This window comes from Mus musculus, chromosome 16, assembly GCF_000001635.26.
Source record: "Mus musculus strain C57BL/6J chromosome 16, GRCm38.p6 C57BL/6J".
NCBI lineage: Eukaryota > Metazoa > Chordata > Mammalia > Rodentia > Muridae > Mus > Mus musculus.
The window spans coordinates 38566991-38579124 of NC_000082.6; the positions used below are offsets into that span (position 1 = coordinate 38566991).

A 12134-nucleotide genomic window follows, 5' to 3' on the forward strand; every position below is an offset into this window, starting at 1 on the left:
CTTTGGTGGCACACATCTGTGTTCCTAGTACATGGGAGGCTAGGGTGCAAGGATCTAGCACACAAGGGCAGCTTTGGCTATACATTTAGACCCTATCTCAAGCAAAAATGACTAGGGCTGAAGCTTCATTCCTAGGTAGTTCTGGTTACTCTTGGATTCTGTAAACAGTCTAGTGGGAGGAAAGAGAAACATTTGAAAATTCTGGTGTTTTAAAATGCCACTGTTATTATTATTGTTATTGTTATTATTTGAGATAAAGTCTGGCTGGCTTGGCCTGGAACAAGCTGTGTAAACCATGATAGCCTCAAACTTGGTCTGCTTGCCTCTGCCTCCTAAGGACAGGGGTTAAAGGCATGTGCCACCAAGCCTGGCAGTGTTGATAGTTTTAACTGACTTTAACAATGCACCTTTTTAAAATCTATTTATTTATTTTGAGGAGGGAGATCTGATATATTTTCCTATTCTTTCTTGTACCTTCTATTGGCTTTTGAGGTTTGGGTTATATTTGGTTTGGTTCTCCAGCCTTCTTCCTCTTTTAATATATGTGATTTTTGCAATTGTAAATGAGGGGATAGAAGAATGTGCTTTCCGGTAGATTAAAAATGGAAGGTAGTAGTTTATTTAAAAACCATTGTGACTATGATTGATATTTTATGATATGTTTACCTCACGAGATTGGTTTGGAAAAATACTTTTTTTTGTTTTGTTTTTTGAGACAGGGTTTCTCTATGTAGCCCTGGCTGTTCTGGAACTCACTTTATAGGCCAGGCTAACCTCGAACTCAGAAATCCGCCTGCCTCTGGCTCCCAAGTACTGGGATTAAAGGCGGAAAAAGACATTTTTAATCGAGGCATACAAGTGCCTGTAGTTCTAGCATTAGCGAGGTAGGGACCGGAGGAACTCAGAGTCACTGAGCTAAATGGGAATTCTAGGCTAGACTGGGCTACATTTATTACCTCCACTCCCCCCCTACCCCAATAGATCAGACTTGTTTCTCTCTTCTAAAAAATTGCATTTATAAGCTGGATGTGGTGGTGTGTGTGTGTGCCTTTTGTCCCAGCTCTTGGGAGGCAGAGGCCGATAGGTTTCTGAGTTTGAGGACAGCCAGGGTTATCACACAGAGAAACTTTTTTATTTATTTGGGCATGGGAGTGGGTCTGTGAGGGCCATGACATTTCTGAAAGTCCGAGGACAGTTCGATGGAGCTTGCTGTGTAGCCGGGTCTGGCCTTGAACTTGCAGAGAGCTCCCAGGTACCTGGATTGTAGGTGTGTGCACGCGTTCTCTCTCTCGATTTATATACTTGTTTATCTCACATGCACTGCTTGCTGCCCCATAAAGAGCCTGTCTCTGTGTGAGTCTTTCTTTATATACAAACTCTATGTGAGCATATGGTGAGAATTGAGTGTGAGTCACCGTGAATCATTCTTACTATCTAGGGGAGGTGGCTTTATTTTTAATCAGATCAGTGGATCTAGTAGCATACTGGATGCAGTCCTCCTAGGCAGGTCTCTGAGAAGACAGCTGTATAAATCACTTTTCCTCTTTTAGTGACAAAGCAGCTTATGGTTTGCTGTGGTCCCCTCAGTTTGGGGAGATGGGACAGCTCATGGAGGCCAGGCATGCAGTTGGGACTCCACTTCTTGAGAGATCTGGGAAATAGGCTACTTCCTCTTCTCCATTTCATCTTAAGCTGTGGGTGGCAGGTCCCATTCACAGTGAGTTTTCTCTTCTTTGCGAACTTTTCTGGAAAGCTCTTACATGGGCCCGAAGGTATGTCTCAGTGGTTCTAAATCCAGTCAAGTTAGCTTGACACTAGCTTTCCCCTGGTGAGTCTGGTGTTAGCCGAGAGAGTGCTCTTGTGGCTAGTATGGGATGAAAACCTTGCTGTTGCCCAGTGCAGTGGTGAATACCTGTAATCCCAGTGCCTGGGGGTAGAGGCAGGGAGAGCTCTGTGAGTTCAAAGATAACCTGGTCTATCTATGCAGGGATTCCTAGGCCATTGGGAGGCCTGTTTAAGAAAAGAAAGACAGAAAAACCTAGGGTTTTTAGTTTCTAATGACCTTTCTTGGTAGTCAGTACCTTGTATATGTCTTAATAAATTGCCATTTCCTGAGTAGAAGTCTTTTTCTTTTAAGATTTATTTATTATTATACATAAGTACACTGTAGCTGTCTTCAGACTCGCCAGAAGAGGGCATCAGATCTCACTACAGGTGGTTGTGAGCCACCATGTGGTTGCTGGGATTTGAACTCAGGACCTTCAGAAGAGCAGTCTGTGCTCTTACCCGCTGAGATATCTCACCAGCCCCTGAGTAGAATTTTTTTCTTTTTCTTTTGTTTGATTCTTTAGCTGAGAACAAGAGGATTTATTGTACACGAGAGAGAGCAGAACTAGTCCAGAGTGCCAAAGGTCCAGGGCAGAGGTCCAGCAGGACTGTTTTGGCCGTAAGAAAGGCAGTCATTTTCCCAGGTGATCATGGCGAGGTGACGTTCCAGGTCTCCTGAGACTTATTACCAACAGCAGCATATAGTCCGACAGCTTGTTCTGGTGTCCCGGCCTTGAGCATCCCTAACTTCTGCAGGCTTCGAGGGTGCACAGGCTGGTTTACCTGGACCTCTGCCTCATCTTTCTTCTCTTGCACCTCAGCCTGCACATTCTCTTCTTCCACCACATCGCTCTCATGGTGCAGGAGTCTCAAGGAAGATGGTGCTAAGACCGAGCCTGAATAGAAGAATTCTTAAGTCTGGCTAGGGAATATAACTCAGTAGATAGAGTACAGGCTAGCATACTAGATGCCCTGGGTTAGATCTCAGCAAACCCTTGAACCTTGATGGTGGCAGATGGGCATGAAATTCCATTATACCAGAAGTAGAATCAGGAACAGACATTCAATTCAACAGCAACAAAACAGCAGAAAAATTGGGGCTCTCAAATCTGAATTTGTATTATATTAAGTGGTTCTCCCTGCCTTCAGTGCACTAGTGATGGAACCCAGGGCCTTCCTTCCACATGTTATACAAGTACTCTACCATTGAGCCAAATCCTCAGACCAGGAATATTATTTTTATTTTTCCTAAATATTCATGAATTAATTTTCTCATGCATGTTGACCAAGTATATCAATTCTTAAATTTCTTGGTATTTTTATTTTTAATTAGTTTTTAACCATATATATGGAATATAATATAGTTTTTTTTTTCTTTTTTTTTTTTGAGACAGAGTTTCTCTGTGTAGCCCTGGCTGTCCTGGAATTCACTCTATAGACCAGGCCGGCCTCAAACTCAGAAATCCGCCTGCCTCTGCCTCCCGAGTACCGGGATTAAAGGCGTGCGCCACCACGCCGGGCTAATATAGTATTTTAATATGTGTACATTGTTCAGTTATTTAAATGATTTTGGTTTTTAAGAACTGTTGACATATCCCTCTCAAGCTCTCAGCTTTGTAGAAGACGACTTGATTATACAGCTTCTCTTTCTATAGGAGTGCTTTCCTTTTCCCTTCCTATGCCCTTTATTGCTTTACCTGACCTTAGTCTCCTGTCTTTTGGCTTGAAGTTCAAAAAAGCGAAAGCTGCAGAGAGTATCACAAGCATGAACTTCTCTGTCAATACTTTGTTTTGAAACAAGCATTTCATTGGCTTGGTTAGTGGAACAAGTATCCACTTTCCTTGGAGAACTTTTTATGTCCTTTAAAGTTTTGAATATCATGTGAGTTACACATGCTTTCACCCTTTATTTTGACTGAAGGGGAACAAGAATTTTTCATTTGTTTAGATTAGAGTCTCCTGGTTTTATGAGATTCATCAGTATCTTTAATTTCCACATTTACGGCTAACTGACGAGCGGTAGCTGTGGCGCTCCCTGACCCTTTCCATTCAAGTCATACTGTTCTTCACTATTCAGAATGGGCAATGCCGGACGTGGTGGCGCATGCCTTTAATCCCAGCACTCAGGAGGCAGAGGCAGGGGCAGGCGGATTTCTGAGTCTGAGGCCAGCCTGGTCTACAAAGTGAGTTCCAGGACAGAGAAACCCTGTCTCGAAAAACCAAAAACCAGAACAAAACAAAAAACAACAACAAAAGCCAACCAAACATTCTTTTCCTTGTTGTATAAATAAGAGTCAACTTTTAGATCTCCAGCTAGTCCTTCGAAATTCTTCTCACTGTGGATAGCTAAGCTCTTTCTAACCTGTAAACAAGCGTGGTCAGAAGACAAGAAGACAGGGACTAGCAGTTCTAACTCTGTTTTTTAAAAGATCTTTTTCTCTTTCATACTGTACTGGTCTGCTGACTTCCTTTTTTTTTTTTTTTGGTTTTTCGAGACAGGGTTTTTCTGTATAGTCCTGGCTGATCCTGGAACTCACTCTGTAGACCAGGCTGGCCTCGAACTCAGAAATCCACCTGCCTCTGCCTCCCGAGTGCTGGGATTAAAGGCGTGCGCCATCACGCCCGGCTGCTCTGCTGACTTCTTAAGTGTTTATATCTGCAGTGAATTAAGGAAAGTATTTTTTGTCCTCAGGACTATGAACTAGTAGCTAAGATATAAATCTAGGTGCAAAAATTATGTGATGGAATTTAAAAATACAATAATAAAGTTATAGTTAAGTTTGATGAAGAGAGATGTACCAGCTTTGAGTTAGAATAAATCTCACAGAGGGTAAGTTTGCAGCATTCCCCAAAGGCGGCCCTTTCTCTTGTGCCCGGGGAGAGCACATGCATGCGCCATGTGCCATGTATGAAGGTCAGAGGACAGCTTGCAGTAGTTTTGTTTTGTTTTCTGTATGGTCCCAGTGTTCAAATCCTGGCACCTAGCACCTTTACCCACCAAGCTAGCCTCCCAACTAGGTATTTTTCCCCCTCCTCTTTTATTTGTGATTCTATAGATCTAACCCAGATAATTGGTACATGCCAAGTTATTTCTCTGTCACTGAGGTAGGGTTTCCCTCCCCCAGCCCCTTAAAAGTCTTGAAGAATGAAGCTGCTGGTGGTGGCACTCACCTTTAATCCCAGCACTCAGAAGGCAGACGCAGGCAGATCTCTTAAGTTTGAGACCAGCTTGGTCTACAGAGTGAATTCCAGAACATCCAGGGTTACATGGGAAACTGTCTTAAAATGAAAAAGGTCTTTTTTTGTTTGTTTGTTTGTTTTTGTTTTTTTTGTTTTGTTTTGTTTTGTTTTGTTTTTTTTGAGACAGAGTTTCTCTGTGTAGCCCTGTCTGTCCTGGAACTCACTCTGTAGACCAGGCTGGCTTCGAACTCAGAAATCTGCCTGCCTCTGCCTCCCGAGTGCCGGGATTAAAGGCATGTGCCACCATGCCCGACTTAAAATGAAAAAGTCTTAAAGAATGAGTAAGAAAACCTTCAAAGTTTGTCAGTAAGTGTGGGTGTGAAGTTAAGGAAGGTATGACGGTGGGTACAGTGTATTTAAAGGGAACGAGTCCACAGAAAGAATAAGACATGCATCCCAGATAGCTCATGGCATGGATAGCATGTGTGGTGCAGGTAGACTAACAAGTTTGACTGTTATATCTTTGACAGTGCAGAACTATTTAAAGTTTTTAAGAGTAATTTCATGCTGGGCGTGGTGGCCCACTTAGAAAGACCCTTGAAGGAAAAGTAGAGGTAGACTTGGGGTTTGTTTCAGTGATTGGTGAAAGTTGATAAATGGTTGAACCAAGATGGTTCATTGAGAGGGAAAGTGAGGCTAAAGAAAATTTTATAAAGTGGAGCGTGGTTGGATACAGAGAGACAGATGATATGTTATAGCTTAGATGGTTTTTAATTTGGGTAGCCAGCAGAATAAGCTGTGGACTAGTGTCAGGACTACGCAGTAGGTAGCATGGATTGTGTAATGAGACTAAATTTAAGGTGAGCTCTGGAGAAATTTTAGTCTCACCCGGGAGACAGTGGTAAGACACAGCTCCATCTTAAATCACTGGTACAGTGTATGGGATGAGGAGGAGCTAGGAAAGCCAGCAGTAGAGGCAGATGGAGGAGGTAGTAGGGCTTTTTATGTGGTGTAACACCGAAGGCTATCACTGAGTAACTGTAATTTCTTTTTCAGGAATGGTAATGCTATTGGCCTTCCAGTCCCACCCACCACAGCCTTAATTACCCCAGGTCCTGTTCGTCATTGCCAAATCCCTGACTTACCAGTAGATGGGAGCCTGTTCTTTGAATTTCTTTTCTTCATCTACCTGCTGATTGTTCTGTTCATTCAGTATATCAACATCTATAAGACGGTGTGGTGGTATCCGTACAATCATCCTGCTTCTTGTACTTCACTGGTAAGTCTTCAGGTGCCTTGGAGCTTGTTGTCAGCAGTCCAGAAAGCAGCTGCAGTGTCTCACATAGCCCAGGCTGATCTTGAACTCAGTATGTAGCCAAGGAAGACCTTGAACTGCTAATTTTCTTCCTTCTGCCTCCATAGCGCTACCACCTATCTAGAAATAAGTCCTCTAATAAAGTATCTTGCTGCCAAACATCAGATTATTTTCAGAAATAAAGCTTCCTAAAATTGTTAAAATATAAATATTGCCAAGAGAAATTAGAATTCAGGAAATGCTTAATAACATCTCAAAAAGTTTGTGCTATTTATTTGGCTTTGTTTACATCATGTTAAATTCATTGCCAGATGCACTATGATTAAATTCCAGTAGCTTTTTCAGTGGTAGTGGGAATCAAACTCAGGACTTTATGCATGCTAGACACACACTTGAACACTAAGCTATATCTCCAGCATCAACTTTACCTTTAAAATCTGAATATGGATAATAATTTTTGAAGCAAACTCCCAAATTATATAATGTTCATAACACCTGACTGTCTGATGCAATTCTTTAAGGAACTTATTTGGCTGGAAGCTACATTTTAATATGTGACTTTTAAGGTAGATAGAGTTAAATGTTGTGATCTAGAAATGGATAGGAAAGCATAAAAGAGGGTGTTTATTTTTGAGACAGGACTTCACATATTCCAGGCTGGCCTCAGACTCGTTATGTACTAAGGATGGCAGTAAATTTCCAGCCCTCCTCTTTCCGTCTCCTGAGAGCAACAACTGTTTTATCAACTCAGCTACAACCCTAGTTTTTAAAGGAACATGTCTTATGAGCCATGTGTCCAACATTTTCATGTATACAGTCCTAACTATAAGGCTAGAATGTTCTTTAAGTGCATATGTTGTTTATCTGAATAAAATTGAATTCTGTTAGAGAAATGAGATTGAGCTGGGAACTAGCTCTGAGTGCAGAGTAAATGTTATGGACTGGAGAGAGTGCTTCCCGTCCTTCAGAGGGCTGGGGTTCTGCCCCTACACCTGTCACGGCTTCACTCACAACCGCCTGTAACTCCAGGTCCAGAGAGCACCCTCTTCTGTTCTTCATGGACACTCGTGTGCACACACCCACACATTGACATGCGTACATGTAGTTAGAGATTATAAAGATAAATCTTTCACATCTTCTTTTGTTCTCTTTTCCATTATATAGAAAGGTAGTGGTAATCATGAAGCAGAGAAGGGTTTCCATAAAGGTTGTCTATAAATAGCCATGATTCTAGGCAGAAGCCTGCCACTGTTCTGTTCATTTATATGAATTGGCTACAAAATATTTGAGAACCTTCTAGATGGGTACATATGGGAAGGGAATAAGGTTTTTAAAGTTTTTAAGAATTTATTTCATTTGATTGTTCTTGAAATTAATTGTTAAGACTTGTCTTTCTGGATTGACCATGCTATGAGACTATTATTATTATTATAAGAATTGTAATGAGTTGGTGTCAAAAAAATTTTTTTAATAGTTCTTTTTCTCCCTGCCAGGATTATGAACTTATTGAGTATAGACCATATACTTAATCTATTCGTGCCCAGAAGCAGTTCTTGGAAAGGAAGCTCAGAAAGGAAGTCAGTGCCCAGAGTTGTACCATGACGGTAGAGCAGGATCTCCTGAACTGTACCATTCTGTCTCCATCTTAAACAGCAGCAGAGAGGAAGAGCCAGGAAAGTAGGCGCATTTGCTGTCTTCCTCAGCACCATGTCCTTGGTGTTGGGAAGGGTACCTGCCATGTTTTGAGTGTTAAATACATATTTTTTTGAATTAATTGAGAAATTCAAATTTTCCTTTTGGAAGCAAATGTAGAAACTTGCAGATAATTTGACCTTTGGAATTAAACTATATCCTTCCTTCCATAGTAACATGTCCAGAGTCAGAGGAAACCATAGACAGCCTCTCCTGGAGGCAAATTTCCAGACATTCTAAATCATGTTAGAAAGACTAAGTGAGCAGAATGGATATACCAGGTAGGAGAGAGAGGGCTTATCAGTAGATCCTCAGATTAATGTAGTAAAGAGATGAGCAGTAGTAACTCCTAAAAACTGAATGCCAGATGACCTGTTTAATTGGACACGTTGTAAAGTGGCATTTAGATGAATTAGTCTCATAACTCTAGATTATTACTTTTTTGTTTTTGAGATAGTGTCTTGCTTTGTAGACCAGGCATGCGTCATCTCCATGCCCAGCCCTTTTCTTTTGAGTAAAGCAATTTCAAAAGTATTTTAGATAATTGTTTAAATGTTTGGGAAGATACAGCAGTTTGTCATGAAAAGAGAAGTAGCAGCCTTGAGATTATCTGCTTCCGGTGATGTGTAGCAGTCTCGGGAGACCTCTCGCTCGCTCGGGGCGGGCTCTGTTACAGCGGTGAGCTGGGTACGCGCTCTGGGTGCTTCTCTCTGATGCACTTCTTTGTTTCTCTTGTAGAATTTTCACCTCATTGATTATTACCTGGCAGCATTCATCACAGTGATGCTTGCGAGGAGGCTTGTATGGGCCCTCATTTCCGAGGTATACTGGCTCATTCACTCTCTTCTGTCACCTGTAGCTGGACGTAGTCACAAACAAGAATGGGATCAGACTCAAAATTCGAAGTGACCAAATATAATTGTAATAGTGTTATGAATTAATTGCTTCTATGGGAGTTGTACTAGTACTTAAGAAACAAGTTTTCCTAACAGTGTTTAAAATCTAAATGTGAAGTATTTTAAGAGAATTATTAGAAATGTAACTTGTAGGATTGTAGGATCTGAGCTTATTTTTACCTTATATTGTATTTTTGTGCAATCTTTAATTTTAAAGTTCTTGTTAAAAACAGATGTGTTTCAGTTGATGAGTTACTTGTACATATGCAGTTGAATCTGAAATACTCATTTTCAGATAACATTCACTTGAAATGGTTTATATACTACTTGTGAAATGTCCTAACAAGAAACAATTTGAGTTTATTAGAACTTCCAGTTTTGAAAAGACAGGGTTAAATCCGAAAATTAAAATCTAAGCCGTAGTGGACAGAGGAAAGAGTTGCAGTAGTAGATGATCTTCTAAAAGATTGGTGTTGTTGATAGAGGTGGTCGTTGGCATCATCTTTGATATATGTATGTGTGTGTGTGTATGTGTAAACTTAGTGAGGCAAGAGAATGTGGTTTCACAAATTCTACTGTATTTAACATGAAAACAAATGACCAAAACAAAAAATGGTACCTTAGCCAAACAAACTGGTGATTCTTAACCTTGGAAAGTTAGATTTCAGTATGAAATTCTAAATGAATATTTGCTATAATCATAGATAACTAAGAGCTATCTTTCTCTTTTATTTATTTATTTATTTATTTATTTATTTATTTATTTTATGTGCACTGGTGTTTTGCCTGCATGTATGTGTCTGAGGATATCAGATCTTAGAATTATAGACAGTTGTAAGCTGCCAAGTGGTTGCTGTGCATTGAACCTGGGTCCTCTGGAAGAGCAGTCAGTACTACCATTTGCTGAGCCGTCTCTCCAGCCCCCCAGCTTTTCCCTTTATTAAGATTTATTTTTTTATTTATGTGTATGTATTTGTGTGAGTGTATGGCACATGTGTGCTGGTATCCATGGCAGTCAGAAGAGGGGACAGATCTCTTGGAGCTGGAGTTATAAGTGGCTGTGAGCAACCTAACATGGATGCTGGGGACCACACTGGGCTCCTTTGGAAGAGCTGCAAGCTCTTAACTGCCAAGCCATCTTTCCAGCCCCAGAGTTTTCCTCTAGAGCAGGCATAAGCATCTATGTGTATGAGTTCTAACTGAAACACTGGATTTTTGTGAACTTAACTGCAAAGCTGTGGTAGTAAGATTGCTTCTTTTCAACAGTGGGGAACCTTTCACCGAGTTTGTTTCAGGAGATCAAAGTAGATAGAACTTGATCTGTTGACACATGCCTGAAGTACCAACACTTGGGAGGTGAAGCCAGTGTGATCAGGGGTTTAAGACTAGCCTTATTATGTAGTGAATTCAAGGCTAGCCTGGACTACGTACTTAAAAATAAGCAAAATAAAAATAGGTGCCTTTTTCTTTTTTAAAGCAGGGTATGTACCACCTAGATGTATTCCTAAGCCCTCATTTTACTTACCATTAAGTTACTTAGACTGGCCGTGAGCCCATTCTGTGGACCTAAGTAGCCAAGATTACAGGCCTGGCCTAGACCACCCCCTTTATTTTTCGTACTGGACGCCTAGTTTGGATAGTCGCAGAAAGAGCGAGCTTTATTTAGAACAGTTCAATAGTGTTTGGCTCTTTTGTTTTAAATGAGACATTTTTATTTGTTTGTTTTAGTCCTTCAGTTAGAAATGGTACTTGTTAAGTTGGATGTGGTGGTGCAGGCCTGTGATCCCAGTACTCAGGAGGCAGAGCAAGGCAAGATCTGGAAGAAGGCTATTCTTTGATACACAATGAGTTTGGGGTCAGCCTAGGCTACATGAGATCTTGTTTTTTAATACTTATGCATGTCAACTGGTTCTATCCTGACTTTGTGTAAGCCCTTAGTGACTGGGATTTCACTAGATACTAAAACTTGAAGCAATTAATGCCTTTATTCATGATATAATTAATAGCAATCAAGCAGCTTTTGTACCATGTCAGAAAAAAATCATTAATAGTTTTCAAACGGCCTGCAATTCTTACTGAAAAAAGGATGCTGAGTTTAAACAGATTTTTAATCTAAGACTGATGTATCTATACTTTACTGTCCAGGAAGGGAGTGTAGAGTAATTACAATATGTCCACAGTGTGCAGCTGTTGAAAGGTGACAGGGTGTTTACATGTTGACCTTCAAGTGCAGAAGCACAGGGCTTTTCAAAAGAGTAGGTTTGTTGTTTATTACTTGGTTTGTTTGACAAAAAGGTCTTAATTTGTAACCATGGCTGGCCTGGTGCTTAACTGTGTAGCCCAGGTTTGCCTTGAACTCATGGCAGTCTACCTGTCTCAACCTCCTGAGTTCTGAGCTTACGAGCTTGTACCATCATGTCTGGCTTTATGAAGTGTTTTTTAGAAGAAGACAAGGAGAAAGAAGAACCTGTCTGCTAATGGAGATAAATTGTCTCCGGGAAGATAGACTAATGCCAGGCATCTGTTGCTGGTTGGGGGCAATACTGGCGCTTCACCACAAACATTGTATTTTATTTATCTTTTGTATTTGAGCACTGTGGCTGCTACCTATTCAGAAATTAAAAATTAGAGCTGTATCATAATTCCTAAAATATCTAAATTAGATAGATAAAGCTCATCATAAAACATCTTTTCTGTCTTCCATTAAAATATGTCTGCCTTCTTTTGTTTTCTTATGCCACAGAAAGGATCCCTACCTGAGAAAGACCAGTCATTTTTAAGGACAGGCTGGAGGTAATTAACTCAGAAAGCTCAATACTGCTCAGCAGGGACTAGCTCTCCCTGGGTAGCAGGGACTAGCTCTCCCTGGGTAGCAGGGACTAGCTCTCCCTGGGTAGCAGGGACTAGCTCTCCCTGGTAGACTCCGCTTGCTTCACCTCCAGGCCAGACTGCTGCTTTGTTTGCTCCACAAGACTAAACAGAAACTCAGCTTTCACCATTTGGAACCAGATCTCTTTAAACATTACTTTAAGCAGGAATATAGGGTATTTCACTGGAGAAAACTAAAAAAAACAAAGCAGAAAGTTAAAAATTACAGTCCCATTATGAATAATCAATTTTTTTTGTACAGTTTCTTCTAATCTTTAGATACACATAAAAGTTTGGTGTGTATGTGTGTGTGTTTATATATTATTTTTCATGTGTTTGAGAACATCTGTATATTT

General features: G+C 40.6%; 1 protein-coding gene across 8 annotated transcripts in view; it reads left to right on the forward strand.

The window, feature by feature from the left end:
- Tmem39a (transmembrane protein 39a) overlaps window positions 1-12134 on the forward strand; it is a 33465-nt gene that overhangs the window by 8293 nt on the left and 13038 nt on the right. For 6 of the 8 annotated variants that reach the window (XR_001781854.2, XR_384596.4, NM_001205286.1 and 3 more), the window contains exons 3-4: window positions 6064-6286; window positions 8753-8836. Coding sequence is in view for 5 of the 8 variants with exons in the window: in NM_001205286.1 (NP_001192215.1) it covers window positions 6064-6286; window positions 8753-8836 (307 nt within the window). In the remaining 3 variants the exon portion in view is untranslated. The remainder of the gene's footprint in view (window positions 1-6063; window positions 6287-8752; window positions 8837-12134) is intronic. The other 2 variants (XR_003951823.1, XM_006522496.4) reach the window with 1 other exon arrangement.